The sequence below is a fragment of the Cyanistes caeruleus genome, chromosome 3 (genome assembly GCF_971803275.1).
Source record: "Cyanistes caeruleus chromosome 3, bCyaCae1.hap1.1, whole genome shotgun sequence".
NCBI lineage: Eukaryota > Metazoa > Chordata > Aves > Passeriformes > Paridae > Cyanistes > Cyanistes caeruleus.
This window is the reverse complement of record NC_141703.1, coordinates 72,318,428-72,344,055: the sequence shown is the minus strand read 5'-3', so window position 1 is coordinate 72,344,055 and position 25,628 is coordinate 72,318,428. Positions and strand designations below refer to the sequence as shown.

The 25,628-nt window shown below is 43.3% G+C and overlaps 1 protein-coding gene across 1 annotated transcript in view; it reads right to left on the bottom strand.

Annotated features, from left to right (window-relative positions):
- Positions 1 to 6,426: 6,426 nt before the first annotated feature.
- ARHGAP20 (Rho GTPase activating protein 20) overlaps positions 6,427 to 25,628 on the bottom strand; it is a 57,935-nt gene continuing 38,733 nt past the window's right edge. Inside the window, 10 exon segments of the mRNA XM_086881896.1 lie at positions 6,427 to 6,533; positions 6,536 to 7,531; positions 9,133 to 9,244; positions 9,677 to 9,866; positions 10,100 to 10,209; positions 11,218 to 11,379; positions 14,316 to 14,494; positions 18,705 to 18,887; positions 20,820 to 20,886; positions 24,356 to 24,433. Coding sequence (XP_086738022.1) covers positions 6,490 to 6,533; positions 6,536 to 7,531; positions 9,133 to 9,244; positions 9,677 to 9,866; positions 10,100 to 10,209; positions 11,218 to 11,379; positions 14,316 to 14,494; positions 18,705 to 18,887; positions 20,820 to 20,886; positions 24,356 to 24,433 — 2,121 coding nt within the window. The 3' untranslated portion in view covers positions 6,427 to 6,489.

Genomic DNA, 25,628 nt, shown 5'->3' with positions numbered 1-25,628 from the left:
ACCTCTGAATGTTTAGTAAGACTAGGTCAGGCTGTGGCGATGAGGTACAGGGCTCGCTCAGAGGGCTGTGTTCTGACCAGCCAGCTGCCACCCACACCAGCCCCCTTGATCCCCTTTTCCCTCTATTTTTTCATGCTGGTTCCTCTATGGTCCATTTTAATCCCTGCCTGTCCCTGCCTTTGATCCTTACCCTGAACATCCCATAATGAGCCTGGCACAGTGCTATAGCCCACTTGGAACATCTCCTAAGATGTTGTCCATCCAGCATCCTCAAACGCCTTTCCCCACAGCCCACCATGAACCTCGTGCTCCTGCAGGGTCCCACTAATGCCTTGGTGGGGCTCACCCTGGAACCCTGAGCTGACCACTCTCCTCTGACAGTCCAAGAGAAAGGGATGGGGCTCCCTTGGTGTGACTGGGATCCTACAACCAGCACTACCCTTTGATTCCTGTGTGGATCCTCTTGAGTCCGGGCTTCAGTCACCAGTGGGTGACTCTCCACTTCCTTTAAAGACAGGTCACCCTGGGTTTATCAGCCCTTACTGTCAGGGCTCATTGTCTAAACTCTCAGCTGGGATGGTGTAGCCTCAGCTGTGCACACTGGCAGAACATTCCTATCCCTCCCTCCCTGGCAGACCACCCAGCTCCCCCACCCATCCCAGCCTTTGGGGCAGCAGGGAACCCTGTGGAAACTCTTAAAAGCCAAGAGGAGGAGAAGGAGGAGGAGCAGGAGAGCCTTGCCTTCAATGGTCATATCAGAATTATTGCTGAGCCTGAGAGCAGATTTGTAGCACATTGACAGAAATAGTTTGTGACATGAGAATCAAGTGCAGAGAAATAATTTCTGTACTGGAAACACCTCTCCCATGTAGGGTCACAGAATGGCTAAATTCTGAAATATTTAACTTAATGAAACTGGCAGCAGCTACCGAGTACTTGTCCTCGAGGAACTGCTGACATTTGCAGTGAAGCCGCAATGAAACCGACAAAATAAGGCCTGGAGCAAACCTACTATCAAGGAAAGATCATTACAGACTGCATTGTACATATTAATAAAACACAAATGATGTCCAAAACCCTTAGGCCTTGTGTGGTAACCATGCCCTAACAGAAATATTCAACACCTTTAACCAAAGAATCCTCCCCTTTGGACACCAGTGGGTCAATCAGTTTAGCTCGACAGTGGCCTCGATACAGAGGCGTCGGTAACTAAACTTGGGAGCGAGTGAAATCATGCGAGCACGTCTGTGAGAGAGAGAGCTGGCTCCCTTCCCCTGATGTTGATGTGGGGCTCTGCTCAGCCAGCAGACATCATGCTCCAGTGCCTCTTACACTTGGCAGGAGCAAAGGACTCTTCCATGGGGAAGAGGCTTTGCACAAATGCCAAAGATGAGGCTCGATGCAGCTGCAGCCCCTTGCTCAGCCTCTTCCCACACCAGGCCTTGGAGAAGGAAAAGCCCCCAGTGTGGCTGGTGCCTTGGGTCTCCTTCCAGATGTGAATGATTGAGGATGTCCAGTGGTGACTGAGGCTATGTCCTTAGGCAAGTTCAGGTATTCCAAACACAGGATATGGAGAGATGCTAAATACTGGGGGGAAATGTATCATAGTCTGCTCCTAATACGTAAGTTTACTGGGATAACCTGAGGACTGGATGTAAGACTACAGCTTTTTGCTGGTTTCTTAGACCTTTTCTGGGTTATTTAAGGCATCATCATCATTACTCTTGGGCACATGGTGTGACTCTTGGAGATGGTGCTGTGCAGGGCCAAGAGTTAGACTCGTTGATTCTTGTGGGTCCCTTCTTACTCAGCATATTCTGTGACGCTCGATTCTGCAATCATTGTTCCAAAACATTATGGTTATTTAATTTGTCTGAGTCAGCTGCTTTTAATGCTTTTAGTGAGATTGTTTGGGACGTTTTGTAGATGCACAGGCTGATCTGCAAGACATAAAACAACTCTGTTTGCACGGGTTACGGCAACCTCACCGTGTGCATGTATGTGTGACTACACTTCTGCATGTGGTCCCCAAAAGCACCAGCCACCTCCCAGCCCCGTGTCTGCTTGTGGGTGGGTGAAGAGTTAGGTTTAGAATGGCAGAAAACACCAACGACCACCCTGACCCAGCACGCCAGATACTCACAGAAAGTGAGTGGTGCAAAACAGGCAGCAGAGGGAAACAAGTTTGCCAGATATGATAGAGTAGTTCATGAGCAGAGCTGGAAAAGAGGTGTCCATCACCAGGTTCTGGGACCACACAGGTCCCCAGAACAAAAAAGGGTGTGAAACAGCAGCTATTAACAGAAATTCAGTGATTTGGAGTTTTGGATAGACACCTTCAGTTAAAGGTCATGCTTAATTTCCTGGATCTACAATCTATTTTGCTTGAACTCTACAAACTTGTTTAGACAAGTATTAGATGGTACATGTCTTCCTGCTTCCTTCACAGCTGTCCAACCTGTGGGGTTCTGTCCAACCCCACAGAATTGGGCTGTGCTGGAGAGATAAATCTTGCAGGGATGAAGCAGTAGCATTTATGAGATTGAGGAAGAATGGAAGAGCCCACAAAAAAATCCCAAAAAACCACCAAACCAAAAAAACTCAAAAAACTTTCAAAGCAGGCTGAGAACAAATAGCTCTAAAATTACCTGAAAGGAATGATAGCTAGCACTTGGGAAACAGAGATGCTCATTAGCAATGAGAACATGAACCCCTGTGGGACAGGAAGTCCAAGTAGTGAGGAAATTTGTCCGTTTGCTGCATTTTCTGTCTTTGACAGCAGTAGATGAGAAGTCATAGCCACTGTTTCTTCACCTAGTTCGGTCATCTTTTTATTTTATGGGGTTTTTTTCTGTGAGGTTTTGGTACTTCAGGAAAGAAGTAAGCATTTGGGAAACATCTCACCTACCATTCGTCACAAAAGCTTGAGCAGCTCCTCCAAAGCAGCCACCCTAGTTTATGGGGACGGGTGACCCACAGCGAGCACGATGTGTGGGGGACACTCAGCTGGAGCCAGGGCAGAAGAAGGGGTCAGCACTCAAGGCCACCCCTACCCCACCACCTTCTCACAGAATGTATTGGATTTACATGGCAGGGTTTTGGTAGCGGGGTGCTACAGAAGAATGTGTATGGGTGTGGGTGTGGGTGTGTGAAATGCTGTCAGAAGCTTCCTGTGTCCGACAAAGCCAATGCCAGCCACTCCAAGATGGTCCTGCTGCTGGTCATGGCTGAGACCAGCAGCTGGGATAACAGAGTTAAGAAAGGCAAAAAAATGCACAATGGCAGCTGGAGAGAGGAGTGAGAATGTGTGAAAGGGATAGGTCTGCAGACACCCAGCTTGGTGCAGAGGAGGGGCAGGAGGTGCTCCAGGCACCAGAGCTGAGATTCCCCTGCAGCCCCTGGTGCAGACTCTGGTGAAGCAGTTGTGCCCCTGCAGCCCATGTAGATCCATGGGGATGCAGAGCCCATGGAGATCCACAGCAGACTCAGGGGGATGCTTACTGCAGTGCTCAGATTGGTATCTGACACTCTAAAAAGGTTCAGTACAATCCATTTTGGATCTTCCCAGCGTTTAATTCCTGCACTGTGTGCTCACAGCCCAGAGGCACTGCAGTGATTTTTCCCATTAGTGTTCTTTTTTGTGATTGTCACAGAACACACCTCATGCAGCAGCAGGGTGTATGTCTTGTAAGACAGGAGTGCATTTCAGATTGTGCTGGGTCTACATCCAGCTTGTCTGCCATACATTTAAAGCTGAAAGCACTCTAGCATTAGCTACATCTCAAAACCAGAGACATAACTCACTTCACATCGAAGCACACTTTGATATACTCTTTCTTCAGACAGCAGAGATAAATGTCTTGTAGGAAGATACCATTTGCAGGACAGAATATTTATGTTGCAGAGACTAGAGATTTTCTAAAGCTTTATTATTGATGCAATGAATCAGTATTTGCTACTCAGTGTAATCTTGGCAGCACAGCAATACGCTTTTTACTGCTTTGAAAAGAAATGGAAATGCAGAGTAGCTGTTTTATTTCAAAATAGCATCATGTCAATCAGTCTTTTTTTGCTTGTTTGTTTTGAAGGAGGCGTATATGAAGGGCTGTTAGATGACAGGTCTCAAAATGTATACAAAGTATTACACCTTTGGAAGGTGACTGCTACAGATCAGATTCTGCATACTACTGTTTTTATTAAAACAGCTGGATATGAAAAAGAAGAACCTGGTAATATTAATTTACTCTCATTCATTGGTTTACTCCCCTCCTTTCCTTGCTCCCAATCCTTCTGTGTATCATCCCACAAGATCTCTCTTCACCTCCATATTGTTGACTGAATCCCATTAGCTGAGAACATCCTCCTGCCACTAGGTGAAGAGAAAAAGGGTAGGAATTCTTGTTTGAGAATCACTAGAATTTCCAAAAGTCAACAGGATGACGGCATGCCATAGGAATGATGCCACCCAAAGTGGAGGTGCTTCAGTCCTTTCTCACACAGGATTTTCAGTGGCATCACTGGGACTCCTGCTGCTTCAGCAATAGCTTGTAGAACTGACATATAAAAAAATTCCACAGAATATAAACTGAATTTATGACATAACAAATAATATTTAATATATAGCATTGAATGCATACACATCAGTACCAGTGCCATAACAACAAAACAGAACTTGTAAAATTAGCAGCAGTCTTTTTGCAAGTACAAAAATACACATTTTTTTCAGAACATATATAATAGCAAAATTTAACAGGATATATTATACAAACTCAAAGCATTTAGATAATGCATTACTCTAATATATTATATGATGTATGACACAGACAGACTGAGTGCACCCTCGGCAGGTTGGTAGGTGACAGGATGCTGAGACGTGCAGTTGACACAACAGAAGGATGGGATGCCACCCAGAGGGACCTGGACAAACTTGAGAAGTGGGCCCATGAGAACCTCAGGAAGTTCAACAAGTCTAAGTGCAAGGTTCTGCACCTTGCCCTGGGTGGGACAAGCCCAGACACAGGTACAGACTGGGAGAAGAACTCACTGAGAGCAGCTGTGCTGAGAAGGACTTGGTGGTGCTGGTGGGTGAGAGGCTGGCCATGAGCTGTCAGTGTGCACACCCAGCCCAGAAAGCCAAAGGTGTCCTGGGCTGCATCCAGAGCAGCGTGGGCAGCAGGGCCAGGGAGGGGATTCTGCCCCTCTGCTCTGCTCAGACCCCACCTGCAGGGCTGCAGCAGCTCTGGGGTCCCAGCACAGGGAGCACATGGACCTGCTGGAGTTAGTACAGAGGAGGACCATAAAGAACATTAGAGGAATGGAAAAACTCTTCTGTGTGGAAATGCTGAGGACTGGGATTGTTAAGTCTGGAGAAGAAGAGGCTTCAAAAAGACCTCATTTAGGCCTTCCACTACCTTAATGGGACTTATAAAAGGAAGGGAGATGATTTTTTTATATGGGCAGATAGTGGCAGGACAAGGGGCAAAGTTTTTAAACTAAAAGAGAGCAGAATTAGATTAGAAAGAAATTCTACTCAGAGAGTGGTAAAGCACTAAAACAGCCTGCCCCATGAAGTTATGGATGCTCCATCCCTGGAAGGATTCAAGGCTGGGTTGGATGGGGCTCTGAGCAACCTAGTCTAGTGGAAGGTGTCCCTGTCTCTATGGCAGGGGGTTGGAACTGGATGATCTTTAAGGTCCTTTCCAACCCAATCCATTCTGTGGTTTTATGTTTTAGATGTTGCATAATAAAATTACATGTGTTCTGCTTGCAATAATACATAATGCCATTTACAGCAATGTTAAGAAACTATTCACAACTTAAACATGAACAGAACAGCCAACAAAGCACAATAAATGAAACACAGAGCTGCAAAGGTGTTAGTTACAAGATTCAGCATTTCCCTTTACATATTTTTGGGCTTCCTTTTTACTTTCTTTTGCAGTGAAAAAGAAATAACTACACCTACCGAACATACTGCATAAACATACAGAAAACAACACACTCCTTGGAGGACAATGAAGGTAATATTTATCAGTTTCAGAACAGTAGTATAATACCACAGTTATGGAAGCTATGCTGACTTTGCACGCTACATCAAAAGCACAAAGGACTGGGACTCACATCTGCAAGGCTCAACACTTGAGTGGTCAAGGAGAGAGGCCCAGCAGGCAGCCCGCTGCCCTGGCGGGTCAGGGAACAGGACACTGGCCTTTGTTACCTCCTGGGTCCCTTCCAGATTTTCAGGAGACTTCTGTTTGCTTGCTTTTAGCAATTTCTATTATTCCTACAATGTTCTTGCAAAGCTTTATATTGGAACATTACTCAGTTTCCTAAAAAAAGAAAACCCGTGAGTCTGGGGACTGCTCAATTAAATTTGAACAATCTGGATGTTAAACTTAAAATGAACACACATCAACACCAAAGGCATTTTCTTTATGGTGTTTATTTTAAGCATTAAAATTCCTCTGCAAAAAGCTTTGGTCAGTCTCTTCAAACTTTGGATTGCTGTAATGCTTTTCTAGACCTCCTCTTTGATCATGAAGTCTGTCTCCCCTGGTGACTTTCAGAGGCAATGGCTGAAGGTCAGGCTTAATGCAACAGCCGCCAGCTCCATCAGTAGGTTTCAGGGGTGCTGACCTGCTGCTGGGCCCCACCAGGCTCTCCTCAGCCCCAGTGTCAGTAGATTGTGGAGATGGCGGCACCGTGGTGAGCGGAAGCAAACAGTCATCAGCCACAGCAGCAGCAGCATCCTCGTGTTTCTTTAGCGACTGGAAAGTGCTATCGAAAGGGCAGGAGGTTTCACTTAAGGTAAACAGAGCCTGGTCTGAAAACTGGGAGAAAGCACTGTCCAGGGAGCAAATTGATGACACAGATGGAGATGTCCCAGAAGAAGACTGGCTAAAAGAGCTAAATCCTGAGCAAATATTTAATCCCTCTGGCGTTGGAGGCAGGAGACAATGGGACAGGTCTTTCCTTTCAACGTTTTGGTTTGTGTTGTCACTTTTACCAATGTTAATCCCTATAAGCAAGCTCTGATTGCCGAGCTTTTGCCTTTCCACCTGCAACGACCGGCGCTGGCAGCCACACTTCTCGTCTTCAGGATACAGGACAACGTCACAGCTGGCTTTGCGCGTCGCCTTCTCACGCCCAGCATCGGCGCGGGCGGAACTGGAGGTCTGGAGGCCAACCGCAGGCTCAGACGAGCGCCGCTGCCTCCTCACAGTCTTGGGAGCACCCGAGGTAGCTTCTGAGGGGAAACCACTGGAGTAGGGAGACTTATTTGAGTTTTCTTGCAGGGAAAACTTCAGGTGCGCGTCGGCAGAAATTGCCAGCTTCAGTTTGGTTTGGCTTTGGATTTCATCCACCTCCGTCTGCTCCGAATCGCCGTCGCTCAGAGTGAAGACAGACTCCCTGCTTCTGTTATCCTGATCACGGGTTTTAATCCAGTCACTGGAGGAAGAGTCAGCTTCATCATTTGCCTCATTTTCCAGGCTATCATAGGAAGAGTCATTCTGATGGAGAGAAGCAACATCTGCAAGGACAAACCAAGTGTTAACACATCGTGACTGAACCACCCTCTTGACAAGCAGCTTCTTTCTGGCAAGTGTCCTTTACTTTCAGGAGCCCTTTTAAAGAGCAAAAGTACTAATTTTTCCTCAAGCAAAAGTACTAATAATTTCATTAAAAATTACTGTCTTAATTTTGAACTGGAGAAGCTGAGGTGAGTACTAAGCTACAGTTCAGCCAAGAAATAAAGTCAGGATAATGGTACAAATAAGGGTTAGGGGGTTTTTGCTGTAGTTTTGGTTTGGTTTTTTTACATGGTAATAGTAGCTAATCCATCTTTAAACAATAATTTACATACCTATATATATACATATGGAATTGATAATTAATTTCATTTTTTCTTTTCATTATTGGATATTGAAAGCAACATTTAGCTTTTCTTTCCTTCTTTCAGACAAATGAAGAGAACAGGGCATACTTCTTACCTCTGCTTCTTCCAGAAAATACAATATTTTTAAGAGCAACACTATGAAGTTTTAGGCTCAGTTTAAACAGACACCTCATTTGCACTGAGCAGTGCACACCTGGGCCCTATCCTGTATCTGCAGTAACTGGAATTACATGAAATCTCTTTTGCTCTGGGTTAGGCTAAGCTGCCTTATCTCACATTTGCAGCAGACACAGTTCATGCACAGGCAGTCACCATGCCTCAGTGCCTGCCCAAAAGCTCATTCAGCTGCTGTAACCTGTCGTGGGTCTGAGCTCTCACTGCCAGCACATCCCAGCACAGCAGATCCCATGTGCTTCACTCTTGGGGAGGAGGCAGGCCAAATTTCACCCAATCTCACTGGAGGCAGAGCATGAGGAGCTTGAAACAGACACCCTGACTCAGTCAGACATGCTGACACAAGTGCCATTACCACTTTCAGTACAGGCCACCTGTGATAAAATTTATTTTACAAAAATGCTGCTTTAGAAATACTTTAAGGAGAGACACAAAACTCCAGGCAAAATCAGAGGGCTGAAGAGAAAAAAAAGCATTAATGATTATCTGGAAAGCTCTATCAACTAGTCTGCCAAACACTTTCAGTCACCAGTTCCATGATTTTTTTGTGCTAGAAGCAAAACCTGGATATCCCATTAAAACTCTGGAGAGTTTAGTTTCCCATAAAAACTCTCTCTTTTGATAGTGAATAGACACTTCCAACCCTAATGTAATGGTGTGACAGCTGTATTATGACCATTGCTGATCAGTGACCTCCTGATATTTTGGGAAAACACAGGCTGATGCAAAAATTCTAGATTTGTGAAGAAACCTTGGCTAGATTTTTTTTTTTTAAATTTTATTTTCTTTGTTTCCCCTCCCTCCTTTTTTAACTGTAATGGTTCAGATGACTGGTATAGGAGCAAGAGTCTTTGTGAAAGCATTTTGTGGTATGATCCAGGTCTATGGTTAAGTTGAATCAGTGATTATAACCACTTTTTTTGGGAATTGAAGGGAAAGAGAACAGCAGTATCTGGGAACACCACATGAAGAAGGAACAGCATTCTTCCATGGAATATACCAATCTTTTGCCTGGCTGAGTTCAGTTGTCTTAATGGAATCAAAACATTAGTCTGCATTACCTGAGCTGTTCTCTCTCTTGCATGTCATCAGTATTTCTCCAAAGAGGGAGGTAATTTCATCTCCAAAAATCCTGCAGCAATTCTCAATGAGGAACTGTACCAGACTAGAAATCTGCAACAAAACAATGGGAGAGAGATGTCAGATCCTCTATTGTTCAACCCATGACAAGCTCACCATACAGATGAAGAACAGGAGCAAACTGTCACCCATGAAGGCAGCCAGAAACTACTCTCTCAGTCTCCTGGGCCTGAGAAACTGTCCTGTTATACATCCTTGTAAACATCTTTTCCATTCTACTCTTCTGTTCTGAGGTCACCACAACCAGAGAAGCATGTTGCTGATACACTGGGCATTGCTTTATGACCTCTCTCCTCTTCTTCCAGGAAGATTATGGGAATGGATTGATGAATGTTGCTGGAGCCCTGACAAGAGGACAAGTCCTGATCTGAAGAGGTACTGAATGTTCTCATGCTTGTAGCCAACGGCCTGATTGAATAGGATGAAGGCTGGTATGGTTCTCTGCTACACCAAAGTGTTTCTTACCTTTTTAATATATTCACTTTCTATATCAGGAGTGGAGGAAACAGGAGGCCAGAGCAGGCTAGGTGCAATGCAGACAGCCAGATTAAATGCATTCATCTGGTTCTCTTCAGATCGCATTTCTATCCCACGCAACACTCCAAAGATGTAACGTAAGAGAACAACATTAGCTCTGGGGAGATGCTCAATTAACCTGAAAACATATAAAAATAGAATTCTTCACATTAGTGACCACTTTGCATAGATAAACACAAGTCATGATAATGGAAACGTAGAAATAGGGTAACATGGTCCACTAATTAAATCAGGAAGGGTGTCAAAGAGATGTTTGTATTAAAAAAATATAATTGTAAGTTGAATATTTGTGGTTCTGCACTCTGGGATGTACATTTATAGGAAAAGAATGTAGAGAAAATAAATAACTACCTTTGGATGCTTTTTATCTTCTCTTCATTATTTCCTTGATCCAGCACAGAGACCCACTTATCACACAGCTGGGATGATAAAATACTGCCTGGGATGTTGCGAAGAAAATCCTTATCAAGAGAAAAGAAGAACAAAACATAGGAGCAGCTGTTCTGGGGCAAGTGAGGGAGTAGGAATAAGATACACAGATACAAGAGGATGTATCCATGGGACAGCACTTGCTGGCAAGTATTGTTACACACAACCACCAAAATCAGAAGAAAATCATCGGAGATAGAGGCACTTTAGATTATGCTTAAAGTGAATATTTTCCAGCCTTTCTCTGAATTTTCCTGTCAAAACAGAGCTATTTGAATGCTTCATGTGATATTGCTGAACTAAAAAATCTGCAGTGAGACCAGTTATTTTGATGTTGCATAATGTCTGTTTTTACTTATCACTTAACTTCATCTGTAGTCCCTGTTTCTTCTCCTCAGCTGACAAGCTCAAATACCTCCAGATCATAAGAACTCCAAGGCACCCCTACATTCCTTCCCCTAATCAATGGAGTACTTAAACTAGTCACTGATGGTCTTGCCATTCCTCTTTCCTAACACCTCAGCCATGGGCATGGAAATTGTTGTAGGAATTTTAGGAAGAAGGCCAAATCCTAGCTTTCCAAAATAGCTAGGGTGATGGAAGCTATGATGTTTTTTTTGCATTGGTTTTGACAAACAAGACTGTAACAAAAGATAATGCATGGAAAAAATAATCCAAATATTTATGGCAACACTATAAACTCACTAGGATCTGCAGTGTAGGGCAGTACTGATGTGTAAGGAGACAAGTCTGCAAACATGCCTTTTAGTATTTCATATGCAGAGGGTAACAGGCCCAGGCTGTAGCAGAGACCTCAAGAAAGCTGTCAGTAAAACAGACTGGCTACTCCTCTTCCTCCTCCTTGTTCAGTGGTAGCCTCCTTTGGAGATCCTCACAAGGTTTATGTGCCAGCCCATTCTTGTTAATTAAATCCACCAATTCCTCCTTGGGCCTGTCTCTGGAGGAAAGCCCTCCCTGGCTGTGCACAGGATCTGTGCTGCTCTCACCCAAAAAGGGAGTCAGGAACGTTCCTCACATACCTTAAACAAAGATGCTGTCACAAATATGGATTCACGGGCCAGGTCCACTTCAGTGCCTGAATCAAGCTTCTCTTTTAGCTCTTTGAATGTTTTTGCACTTCCAGAGCGCCTGAAAATACCCTTGGTGGAAGGCCCCTCTTGGTAAAGGAGGGAAAGCATGTCCTAAAAAAATTAAAAAGGCAAAGAGGATTTCTCATAAATATATTTTATTCTCCAGTGACACTAAAATGTAGTTTTGCCATTTTTGCCACAGCTGAAAACCTTTTAGTCCTAAAAAACATCAGAAATCAAACACAAGTCAAGGCTCGCCCTCCAAACCATGCCAAACTGCCCAGCAAAGCTGTGATTTGGGGCTCTCATTTTGGAAAATATCCCCTCAGAAATACTGTGCTGCCACTGCTGAGCATTAACTTTCTGCATGACCTTCCAGGACCTATGCAAGTTTCAGCCAAGTTATTTAAATACATAAATGCTGTGGAGTATGGGAAAAGGAGAGTGGTCTATCTAACTCAAAGCTTTGCATTTGACAGTGGCCTCAGCCAGACACTACTTTGCAGGAAGATATGAGACCCTCACTGCTCATCACTGTAGTTACTGTTCTCACCAACCACAGACAGAATTCTGTTTCACTGCTGATATCTGAAAAAAATTAGATTTTTATCTAAACTAGAAAGTGCTTTGTTTGTTAATATATATCTGCACTTCTACAGCAGATCAGAGCCAGGTTTTTACCCCCTTTGCTACTTGTGAGTGGTATCAGACTCTGCAAGCAGCTCAGGGCTGTCAGCAGAACCAACTCTGAGGCAAGGTGCTCCTGCTTGGGAGGTCATTCCAAGGGGGATAAAGCTCACCTTGTGGCTCCCCTGAAGCCAATGAGGCTGCATATGATTAAACAAGTAGGCAGCTTATTACAGAGAAGGGAAAACAAGCAGATTCCTGCCTAGCTTTTAAAATAACAGGAGGGACTGAGTTTTTTCTGTTAAATAATAGAAGCAAGAAGAAAAGGAACTGCTGAAACTTCTTCTAAGATAATATGTTTAGGATGTTTGCCAGATGCTCAGTTCTCTGCAGTCTCCTGTGGGCCATATCTCAGACATGCAGGTCAACTCTTGCAGGCCTGCTCCAAGCAATGTAGAATTTGTCAGGTTTTTCTCTTTGAAAGGGGAAACACGTGCAGACAGTCTCTGGGATTATGTGTATGCACATAGTGGCCTGAGGACCAAGTTATCCAAAATGATGCCAAGAAAAGCGACACGGGGGTCCTGGGACACAGGTCTATCATCACTAAACTGAGTTAGTGAACAGGAATGGGTAAGGAATGGAGTTTGGGGACTATCCTAGTCTGGGCTGTAAGGTAGGTCTTCCTGACACACAGCAGTGCAAGTAAGTCTAATGGAAGTTATTACTTTTGCTTGTATTCTTTAATGTTTCTTTCTCATTCTTACAGAAATCCAAGATCAAGAATTCATGTAAGTGCAGATGCTTTGGAGGAGCACCTTCATGGCAGCAGGACTCATGGCAGCATTTTCATTCTCTTTGCAGGAATTTAGAGCTCTCCCCTCAAAACAGGCTGAGTCCCACAGCACAGGATGCTAGCACATGAACAACGTCTTTGAAAACACATTTTGAACAAAGTATTCAGGAGATAAAAATGGGAAGCCCCTATTAAACCAAAAAACCCAGATGAAATTACATGAATGAAGCTACGGTGCAAGTTAACTCAGTGTGGCAATGGCTAAAAGAGAACCCTTCAGCTGTGAAAGCAAGCTGGAAGCTCTGAAGCAGTTATCCAGCACACCTGCAGCATTCATCCCTGATATTTTCTTTCTCTTGCAGGTAAATCCCATTCAGTCCCCCAGTATTCTATTCTCTGGAGATGCTGCATGAATTCAGAAGTAAGTTATATTTTGTGGCATAAACACAATGTTTAAAATTCAAAGCACGAAGTCTACCAAGCTGTGATTCTATGTTTAGTAACTCCAGGGATTTTTTCAAATAAAAAATTACTAATATTTATGTTTTGGAGAAATTTTTGAAATGCAGCATTGGCTCATCCCTTAAACAGAGAGAAGGAGGGATCAGGTGATCATAGTCATACAGAGTCCATCTCTGGAAGGCTTATTTAAATAACCTGAATAATGAAAATGCACACTTCTCCCTCAGAAGAAAACACTATTAATAGACCTGAAAAATCCTGGTATGATTCACTATTCAGGCAGTGATAAAGCAGCACATCAAGCACCAGCTTAGGAGACAAAGCATCTCTTCCTGTAAACTGGTGTGACCTCATGATTTCAGTGGGGTACTGGCAATTTCTTCCAGCCTGAAGTCAGGTTGCTAGGATGAAGGGCCCAATCCTGCAGGGCTCAATCACACTCCATAAATACTTTATTTGCTGTACTGACATGGCCCTCTAATGACCAAAAATGCCATATCCATGCCTTAATTATGCCTAGGAATGGGCTCTAGGACAACCTTTTTCATGATCCTAGGCTGGTTTTGAGAGGCACCCACAGCACCAGAGCTCCCTCAAGACAGGATGAAAAGATGCTACTGTAGCCTCCACACTCCCACCTATTTTTGCAGTGGTGCTGTCAGACCAAAAATGAGGACTCAAGAGTGGTTGCCTGCCCTGGAATGACTTCAAGAAAGGCTCTGCAATTGCCTAGCTATGGGCAAGTGGCATTTTTATACATGCGTGGGCTGCCTATATGGGACAGTAGATGAGACATTTGTGGATGTGGGGATTTTACAGAAATCTTGGGAGTGGTTTAAAAAGTATGTGTGAATGTGGCATTTATTTACATGGTGCAAGTGAGGATTAGGAAACCAGCCTTATAGCATGGGCTATAAAGGAGAAATAGCCCAGAGCAGCAGACTGATCATATACATTTCTCAAGCTGTTATTAACAGGGCTTGACCACAGTAGATGTTAAAAAACAAAGTTCTTGCTGGGAACCAAAAATGAGGTTTTCCTATGGAAACCTTTCTGGTTTCTTTGCTTGGGTAATTTCAATGTCTCATTTACAGACATATCCTCATTTACTACACAGAGAAATTCCACCACTCTAAGACCCAACCCTGAGCCTGGGACTCACCAAGAGGGGTTTGGGCAGGTTGTCATCCTCACAGATGGTTGTTAGTAAGAGGCCAAAGAGCTTCCCAGGAGCAGCAGATGTTGAGGAGAGGGGTGCATTGTCCAAGTGAGTGCCTGGGCCACGCCAAAAAGCCCAATTTATGATAGATCTTTTCCTTTTAAATGACTTTTGGCTTAAGTCTGGGGAAAGAGAAAGGTGTTTATTACAAGAAATGCATTTAAATTCTAGTTCCAGTATTTGGGTTTTGGTGGTTGCTATGGTTTCAAAGGAAAAAAATGTCATGAACTCAACCAACTCCTTGCATCCAGCTAAACCTAATCCACGATGTACATACCTCTGTGTGTGTATGTGTGTAGAACGTGTTGCCTTACTCATGCCCTGAAGAGTATCACCAGGATCTGCCCTGCACTGCTGGAGCAAGGTCAGCACTCTTCACCAAGTGCAGGATAGCAAACCTCAGCCTGCTGACTTCACACAGAGCTGTACTCTGCTAAATAACTTGTTTTCCACCTGCAGGTGCAAATCCACTGCCCCCACCTCAGCATGCTGTCCAGGGCCATCCTAGCTCTCCTGACAGTGTGGGAGACTCCCCACAAGTAACACCAGAGAATCAACTAATGGGCTGAGGCATTTTCAGACCAGGAAAAGCCACTGCCTTTGCTCTCTTGATACTCCACAGCGCAGGAGTATCATCAGTGTCCTCACTCCAAGCATTTGCCAACCATGGCCCAGGGACGGTGCCTGCCCTTTAATCAATGCCTTCCAGATGGCATTTCAGCATGCTGCTGGCACACTGCTGGGCTCTGCTTGTCTTCATTGTAACATTTCATGAGGTATCGACAGAGGTGTACTAACTGAAACTCTTGTTTCTTGAGTGTGGACAGAAGGAAATACTGCTATAGGGACACAAAAAGGTTTTTTTTTTAATATGACCTTTCTCAGCATCAACCAGTGTGAAATCTTAACAGCATGGATTACTGCTAAAGGGAAAAGGAGTGTGGACTGTTTATGACAGTAGTGCTAACCGGGTAAAACTTATTCTGATATATTTTTCCTTTCTGAGGTGTTTTCTAAGCCATTCAGCATTGATTTAGTTGCTTGCCTACCCCATACACATTTTAATCAGCTGGTTCTTCCAAACATTTTACTTTCTGCTGTTGTGCAGGCCAGAACCAAGGCTTGCAGAATTAAGGATTGTGGTACAATACCAGATTTTTCTCTCCAATATTTTATTTTCTCCTATACTTTATTAGAATTGGGTTTTCAGCTCAATGAGTGATTTTCAGTATACATCATTCCATCCCAAATCATGCTCCCTTTGGGAATGGGTGGAAGTCTTTTCATTAGATGCTTACAGGATGAAAAGTTACAGTTTAACTCAAAATGTGAACATATGAATGTGAAAGCCTGAATAAAAATGCTTTTCATAAAAAATAATGAGGATATACATTGTAAGTAGTCCAAAGCTTCAAGAAATGTAAGTCTGGCAGCGTCTAAGGTTTTACTTGACACATCATATTTTGGGAGAACACAATTGACCTGTAACTTTCAAAATGACATTTTTTTTTCCTTCAGATGAGCTGAATATTAACACCTGAATATGGTTTGCTTCACAAACTAAGGTTTGCCAGCATTCTAGTGACACAATGGCAAATACATACCGGGGTTTTTTTTCTGTAAACCCCATATATCTCAGTGGAAGCAAAAATTAAGATGTTATTTTGGAGAACAAAGAATAGCAGAAGTGAATAAAAAAAGTCTTAAAATTAGGAACTCTTCTCAGTCTCTTACTGATTGTTCCCCTCTTAACAGCCATGTCTCAAACTGAGTATGTGAACAAGGGGTCTCTGCAACTAACTGCAGCTCTCTCCTGGGACAGGAAGGAAATCTTAGCCAGTGTTCTTCAGCATATCAGGGCAGAAACCAGCAACTGATGTGTGGCAATGAAATGTTCTGTTAAAATTAACATGTTAAAGAACACTAAAATGTTTTTAAAAATTAACATTGAAAAATATGGAAAAAAAACATTAACATGAAAAACAGGAAAACTCCTCCTTTTCATATCCCCTTTTTGGGGTGTTGAGAAGTCTTAAGCTGAAGAGGAGATGAGAAGGGGTGGATGCACACTTTCCTTCCTAGAACCTGTGCAAAGTTATAATACTAGGAGAAAGCCAGACTCCTCTCAGCCAGGACAGATGTCAATTACTGCTCTGCAGATGTACTTCCATACAAAAACCTCATGGCCTTGTTCTGGTGGATTATTCTAAGCCATAATCAGAAAAAAAGTAATACCAGTTTTCTGGAAAATTTTGGTCAGAGCTCACAGCAGCCACCTCTTCTCCTCATATTTTATATGAAGGGAATGTCTATTCATAGTTAGTGTCCTAGCCATGGAAATGGCATTTCCTCTCCTTCAAACTAATCTTCAGCTCTATTTAACATTGTGTTCATGAGCATAATTTAATGGCTATGTTTAACTGGTAGGTGACCATTCCTGTTACAAGCTGAAAGGTTACAGCAGAGGCAACAGAAACACTCAATTTCTTCCACATAGAAAATTCTCCTGTACTTTTAAAACCATCCTGCCAAGACAGCTGATGCAATTACACCACCACATTTGGTGACATGAGGGCCAGCTGTCAGTCATGCCTGCCTGTCAGCGCCTGCACTGCTGTCTAACCATGGTGCACAGTGGTGGAGCTGGGCAGCTGCTCCTTGCTGCCTCCAGAAGGGACAGCATGTCCAGCACAGTGGCATCCTGCTGCAGGGAGATGATGGGACGGAGGACAGCACAGTATGTGGTAGTGAAGTGTGGGATTACAGATACTGCTCTCTGTAAATGCGCTCTGTATGTGGCAGTGTGCTCAGTGGGTACCCAACACAGATTTTGGCTTGCTGATTTGAAGATCAAAAGCTAGATCATAGCCTTGGCTTGCATGCAGGTAATTTCTGCCATTTTCCAAACCCAGAACACTTAGGAAAAGCACAAGGAGCAGTGCTGTATGTGAGATAACCTGCTTTGCAAGCAGTTACACCTATACATTCCTTTAACAGGTTTTGTCTGATGAAAAGAAGGAAAGGTGAATGGACTAAAAGTCTTCCTCCCATTTAGCACAGTCCCTATGCATGACCTGCAGGCTGCCCCAGGCTTCTGCTGCCCCTAGCCAGGCTCACTCCACTCCTGCAGCTTGCACATCACCGATGATAACACATCTGCATTAGAACTCTACAGGCCTGATTTGCATTTCTATTTTCTTTTGCCAGTCAACATCAGCTGCCAAAGCAGGGCCTGTAAACCTAATTACACCCCTTTGCAAGATTGCCTCACTCTTAAAATATGCCATGAAGTAATATATGATACAAATTACTGGGAAGGGGGTGGATGAATGCATGTGGAAAGGAAATTAATTTATATAAAATGTAATCAATTTCCAGAATAATTTGTAATGGACTCTGGTATAGCTTCACTGTATTTAATTTCTAAAACCATTTCCAATGGATTCTATTCATATATTGTGGGAGATCTTGGGTACTGGGGAGCACCCAAGATAACAGTGTGGATGTTATTTATTCTATGATATGGTTGTTAATGGTAATGTAGGGCAGAGTTCCTAATTGAGCTGAGTATGGTAGTGTGTTAAGAACAACAAAAAAACACCATGGAATGTATCCTTGCCCTAAGTCTAATTGCCCAATCCTGTCACTATCTCCTTATTTGTTTTATCATGAGCAGAGCACAGTCATCATGTTGTTGACAACAAAGTGCAAAACGGAGAGCAGGTGCTCGTATTTTTGCAGCATCAAGGCCAAAGGCACAAGAAAGTATTGCTTTCTTTATTTTACTCAAAGAGCACTGAAATAAAATTCTATTCGCCCACCTCATCTAGACACCCATGTACCTGCCTAGACTTTGCCACTTGAGGGTCCCAGTGAGGTCCCAGTGAGGTAGGTGTGTAGTCCTAAGCACCTTATTGGGATAAAGGATGCTGCCAAATGTTGCATGGGAATTCTGTGCCAAAGTCAAGCCTTGACTCTTGAACTGTGAAACCACCCTGTCTTGTTACAGACCACAGCAAGGGCAGCAGAGGGAAGCTCAGCTAACACACTCACAAAAATTGCAGGGGAGGGATTCTGTCTTTCTTTTGCTGATTTTAGAACAATCACTTGACAGGCAGCTTGTCAAAATGTAACATACAAAGATGACACATATACAACAGCACACTCAAATCAGTGAGAGCCACACTGCAAAGTCCCCTGAGCAGCTGGAAGATACACCTGCACGCTCCTCTGCGCTTCCCACTGCGCCCCCAGCCCGGCACATTTGCCTTCTGCAGCAGAGCCAGGTGGCCAGGCTGTGGGGAGAGATGCTGGGGTGAGAGGACAACGTACCGTTCAGCTGCTGGCACATGGCCACCTGGCTGGGCTTCAGCACAAACTGGCACTGCAGCTCCTGGGGCAGCTGCTCCGTCAAGAAAGGGCCCTGAAGCTGCCTGGGGCAGGCACAGTGCTTTGATCCGTGGGGCATAGCATCACGAATGTGGCTCATTTTAATTCCAAAGGGATATTCATGTCCTGTTCAAAGAGAAATCGTAATAATCTCTGTTGGATTGACTCAAGACTTGCAAAATTCTATCTGCCCTGGAGAAAAAGCAGATTTTGCTTGCTGGCCCGCAGCACTTTCTCAGTATTCTAAGAATTGTCGCTTTTCTCCATATTTGCACGGGCATAAATCATACGCTGGTAGATAGGGAGTTACTGAGTTTGGTGTAGTTAAACAGATGTAAAAGTAAAATCAGATCTATTACAGCTGCATCACATAAAAGTCTGTCAGAAAAAAATAAAAGTGACTATTTCTGCATTCAGTGTTTACTCTTTCTACTGCTTTTATTGCGGCACTGAAAGTTTAGGTACTGCTTGCTCATATCATTCTGGAGAGAAATTAGATTTTGGGAGCAGTCAAGCCAAATTTTTGCTGAGCATGCAAAACCAAAAAATTCCAGTGTGGAAGTGATCTTCCCTCCCTTAACATGTTAAGTCCAACAGCCATTAACTCAGTCAAGTGAGACACAATTATAGTTCCTGTCTGAGGCTGAAACAGGAAGGAAACGTTAATCACAGGGCTGATGCAAATGAGCTATGCTTGGCTTTAACCAGCATCTTTGGGGACTACACAGAGGCAATTCATTTCTGGAGGAGCATTCAGAAATGCCACCGGAAAGATGCTTTTCACACTTGTCTAAAGACCTGGTGGATTAAATATATCGAATATGGATGCAGTGCTAAGATGCTTTAGTTAGCTTGCAGTTAGACTTGAACACTAAGAGAATGGAAGAGATGTTAGTTGAGATTAAAGGTAGTATGAAACTATGGCACAGTCAAACTCTGCTTCTGATGCGCACATATGATAAAAGTTTGCCTAGATAAGGCAAACCTTTGCATAAGTATCAAGAACGGCATCACTTTTGTGTCAGGCTCTTCTTTTCCAAAGACTGCAGCTTGAATTTGCAGTGAGAGTCAGTCAGTTAGGAAGACCTTTCCCATTTCTGAATTCTCTCATTCTATGTTTAAAGCCATGGATGCGATTTGATCTGAAGAAGATACAATAATGGTCAGAAACTCAAAGTCTGGTATGTTTAAAAGGCAAAACAGTATGCACTCTCTATAAGGTGCACAAGTTAGACATTTATAAATATTAGTGTTGTCTGACTCCAGAGAAGCATTTGTAGCTAAGGCTGCTTTGAGAAGGAATGTTAAAATTTACTGGGATTAGATTTGCAGGAGGAAAAAACCCAGAAAATCCACAAGTTTTCCTTGTTCTAATCATCTGCAAACTCATACAGCACAAGTAATGCTGGGCTTCTACAGGGAAATGTTCTTACTAATGGAAAGGGATTTGTTCTTAGTGAATCATGGGCCAAAATCAAATCACTCCATCCAATCACTTGTGAGATTTGTGTTGATTCCTGGTCCTGAAATGTTTTGAAAAGCATTTTAGAAAGTTAATAAGCACTAGTTTGCTCCTACTCAGAGGGGAGCTGTCAGCCAGCACGAGAAATACAGGATTGAAAAGGACTCCTTAAATGAGTGAACTTGAGTTGTGGAAGGAAAGATCATTTGTCAAAACTGCTGAGTTTTGCTGAGGAGGGGAGTAAACAATGCTATGGAGGAAGAAATATGGGAGAGCTGGACAACCTCCAGAAGAGGAGGTGACTGGAGAGGCCAACTCTGCAGAAACACTGGGGCTCATGCAACAAAACTGGGGCAGAAATAAATGAACTTCCTCAACCTCTTAGTGACACAAGCAGACAACTGCTCTTCAAAACAAAGAATCAGCATTTCACTAACTCCCAAGATAGGCAAACTTGCGTGATAGGGAAGTAAGAGAAAAAACAGGAATAACAAAATAAAAGAGGAAACTGAATTTCAGTCTTCTCTCTAATTCTTGCTGCCTACAGCAGTAGTGACCGAGTGAATATTAAAATCAAAACAATTTCAACAACTTACCAATAAGAGGGTAAGGAGAATGTTCTCTTCCTGAAATCACCCATAGCTTGTAGTCTTTTTCAGAGCCCTTTAAAACCAAAATTAAGAATCAGTTTGTCAGCCATTAAGGACAGGCTCTCACATAAAAGTTTCTCACAATATAAGGATAATCTGCACCTTGCAAGCAGGGTCTAAGGAATCCCCTTTACTTTTGCAGTGCCCAAGCCTGCCACCAGCAATATTCCTGCAGTGTGTCTGTCATGTGCAATGTGATTTATGTGATCTGGGTCCAGCTCTGAGCAATGAGAGTTGCTGGAGCCCATCATTTCTGAAGAAAACGGGGAGATTTGCCCCCACTTCTTTCCCTCAGACTAAAGTGCCTCCTGGCATCAGAGGGATGATGTCAGAGCCCACTTCACTACCCTGCTCCACTCTCTCCCCAGGTTTTCTATATCTCTAAGCAGGAGGAGCTCAGGCTGGTGAGCCAACAGCATCCTGTGACTGACACTGGAGCACAGGGCAGGAGCACCTTCACCTGAGACCTGAGCCCACACTAATGATGCCAAGACAAGGATGGCAGCCCCAGGCCCCTGGCACTCAATGCTACCCCACAAATTTCGTCATAGGGCTGCTGTCAGCCTTTCTGTGCAGCCCTTATGTGGAAGGTCCTGGGACTGCTGGATGGTGTTTTAAGACTACTGAGCCCTCTTTAAAATGTACAGCAGAGAGGATAAATTTACATCAAGAGACAATTTTCAAAAGACTGGGGAATGTGATGATTTTTGGGAAAAGCTGTGAAAACCTCTGATTAAAATCAAATCATATTAAAGCAAATTCTAAATATTGCCTTTAGCATAAATGTACAAAAGAAAATAGAAAGTGGATAAATACACTGCATTAAAAGTGATCTATTTTGCCTTAAATCCTTTTCTGGTGACACTACTAAATCAGGATTGTTAAAATCTAGATGTTTTCTAGCTATAAAAACTGATAAATACCTCATGTCAGCATTTATTTAAATCTGAAGTTAATTCCTACCTCCTTTTAAACAGACTTTCCTACTATCCTGCATTTTCTGGACCTTCACCCAGTGTTCCTGGCTTTTGAGACTCTTCCTACTTTCTCCATGCACCTGATGTAATGCTGATACACCCAATAAAGCCTTTGCAGTTTGCTCTCTGACTGCCAGAGCTTTCTGGCCCACATTAGCACTGCTGTTAAGTCAGCTAGCAGGGGGCAGAAGGAAAATAAATAGGCTTTGGAGACATCTCTGATGCCTCAGGGCAAGCAGCCAGGAGCAAATAAATACAGCTGAAGAGCACAAGAAAGGGTATTTACTTTTCCTTTCACATACATATATGAAAGGGTTTGTTGCTGTGAAGGGGAAGCAGGGGGAAGGAAGAGTCAGTAAGCACGGTTCCAACAGGCAGGCTGTTCATCTTTGACTGCAAATGCTGTTCTTTATGGCTTTATGAGGCCATTTGTCAGGATAAATGTGACTGTCCCAGAAAAGTCAGCAAGTGTACTTACAAAGCTGGGAAACCCAAGGCCCTTCCTTCTGCCCCACTTGGTAATTTGGAACAGATGATCAATGCCATTTTGCACGAGCTAGCTGTCATTTTATCAGAGAAACCACAGAGGAAAAAAACCCTGATGTGTTAAACCAGAGTGAACTCAGCCAAAGTAATAGCCCCATTAATCACACAATATGTGAAATGTAGTTTTTATAATTGCCATTGAAAAGTCATGGAGCTCCTTTCAAGTGTTTCTCTGTGGACAGAAATAAAAAACCTTAATACAGTGTGTAAGGCAGAGCTTCCTTACAGCCAGAACAATCCTACCAGGGGGCTGGGTGTTTGATTGATATGCAGGCTACAGCTTAATTTATTTAGCTTGTTTGATTTTATTGCTAATCTTATGCCTCTAATGAAAAAAAGGCTTTCTGCCATAAAGAAGAAGTGAAAAAATGTAGTAAATTACTTGAGCAAATAATTCTGCAGGCAAGATTTTACATCTTTCAGATGGCTTTCATTCTTTTTCCACTTGAAATAAAAATGTAAAGAGGAGGAAAAGGTTGATTGTGATAACTACAAAAGAACACAGTTCTGAAACCAAACCAGCTCCTCCTCCTGCTAATCTCAAACAAAGTGTTCTCATTAAATACTACTATTTTTCTGGGTTTTTTCTGTACACAGAGTGAGGAGGTGCAAATGACACCCATAAGATGGGTAAAAATGAAGCACATCACAATGAAGACTTGCAGCTGTAATAGCATTTAGTCTCCTGAGTTTTGGTGCAGAGCAGGGGAGACAATCTGCAATTAAAATCCTAATTTTAATCCACCTTTTATCCTTTTCACCTTGCAATCCCTCTATCGACTCCAGAGATTCCTTAATTAAATGGACTACTGGATTCTGAGCCAGGGCCCAAGCACTGGTGTAAATGAGATGTCTGAGCCATAACAAGATGGGCAGACACAAATTGCTGTGCCTGGGAAATGCCAAGCTTGCAGAATAGACTCCTGCATTAAAAGCCTGTATAAATTAGAGATAATGGATGCTGGGGAAGGCAAAATCTGAGGTTACTCCAACTTCTGTTGTGAGTCTCCAGAAGCCCCAGGGAAGCATAACAGTGGCATTTTGCTCATCATATTTGACTCTTCACACTCAGGGCTGTGGTAAGGAAAGACTTGTCAGACTCCATGCAATGAGATCGTCACGAGTAAAACATTTTAAAAAATCCCATAACCCAAAGAGCAAGCTAATAGACCAGTTAAAAAGCTGTCATCCAGGAGCTTCTACATCACCACTGGTATTGGTTGGAGCCACACTGTGAAACACAGTGAGAGAGCCAGAACTCTTGTCCCTGGCGCTGATCCTCTACTACACCCGAGGCACCACCTAGTCTGGTTTAGGGTAAAGGAAGCCAGTTGAGGCAGTACTTGATCTAGCAGGGATCACTGCATCTATCTGGTACACTACCCTGCATTATCATAAGTTCTGTAAAAGCCTTTTTCCAAAACAGTTTCACTGTTTAAATTGAGTGCATTCAGATTGCACGCAATCACTTAGTTACATTCGTATCTCACATAACTCCAAAGGTCCATGGATATTTAGAGTACCTGACTGGGACACTTGAGAGCAGTGTGATCTGGGCACAGCTGATCGTGCATGCTTGCACACTTTGAAACCAGCTAACAGGCAGACCAGTGGGTTTCTTGTTCATATTAAATGCAAAAGGAGCTCTATCAAACTCTCACTTCTTGTGTCAAGATATCTCCTCTTAGGCATCAGCAAAAGAGATTTAAAAGCAACTTGAAATATGACTGATCCCTTACAGGGATGAGAGGCCTGCTTGAAACTTTTAAGGCACTTGATAATCTCTGGAGGTCTATATGTTAACAAGGCACTTCTGCTGCATTTCAACAACTCTGAACTACCATGTTAAAGGATTTAATTAATGTTCATATCCTAAAACTTGGAAAAAGTGCAAGGGAAAATCCAATTGTTAAAAGTAACTACAAAGAAAGACTCATTAAAACTGGTGCAAGGACTTACATTAATTCCCAGCTGCTGCAGGGCCATCAGAATTACATCATTTGCTGTATCAACATTGGTTACACTTAGGGTTTTTGACTGTGAACAGAAAAAAGGAGAAGGGGAAAGTGGCATTAAAAGTTTGGATTTGCAAAGAGTATCTGAAGTGCAGTAGCACTGCATAATTCATTGTTAGAAAAAATGAGAAGATCCTGTTAAAATTTTACTTGATAAATAAATTATATTACATAGATAAAGGTCCAGCTGTCTGAGACCTAGGTTTGGCTCCTTTGCTTTGTCACATACTTTCTGTATTTGCTTCCTGCTTCCCCAACAGCTCAATCAGAAGAGAGAGTATTACAATTACCAGGGACATGACTTCCACATTAAAATATGCAAGAAGTCAGAACCACTAACTGCACTTTTAGACACTGCATAAGGGAAACATAATGGCTTTATTAATTTAAAAGCATGGAAGCTTCCTTTGAAAAATGAAACATTTCAGGGACTTTTTTTCAGTGAGATATCAATTGTTAATTTCTGTCCTTTTCAACTGAAGATCTCCACGGTAAGAAAGTATTGTACACAGGCTGTTCATCCCCATAACCTTTCCCACATTCTAGATAGATTTCTCAAAGCTAGATTTGGCTTAGTACCAGAAGCACTTCCTCTTGGTAATGTTCCATCCAGTTAAAACATGAGCTTTCCAGCATCCTCCAGAATCTGCTGATAGGCAGTTTGGAAAAGCACGGAGCAGCAGAGACCCCACTGCCTAACCAGCCACGGCAACCAGCACAAAGTGCCAAGCTTTGTGTCAGCCAAAGTGCCACTTTGCACAGGCAGTCTTTCCAGAGTGAGATTTCAGCACCTGCTGCCTGGCACCAGTGCTGCTCCTGTACTGCTGGGCAGTGCTCTGTACCTCAGCTCCGTGGGTTGCTCCAACGCTTGCAGCACCACACCAAGTGGGAGCTCGCTTCCCAGCCAGCTCCCACACACCAAGCACAGGCCACTGAGCCTCTGTTACAGGCTGGCTTGGCTCTGCCACCAGGACTACACAGCTTGTGGACTGCAGCTGGTTCATGGCCAGACTAAAGCCTTGGCAGAACAAAGACAAGCCCACTGCAACAAACTACCCAGACCCACCTGATGGCCCAAAGAAGGGAAGGCAGCAGAGCTGGGATGTAGGTGTTTACTGCCAGTCTCAAGACAGTTTACAATACCCTGACACCTTGTGTAGCACGTCAGTTTTATGCTGGCCATAAGATGTTCAGGTGAAACAAACCCCTGACATTTT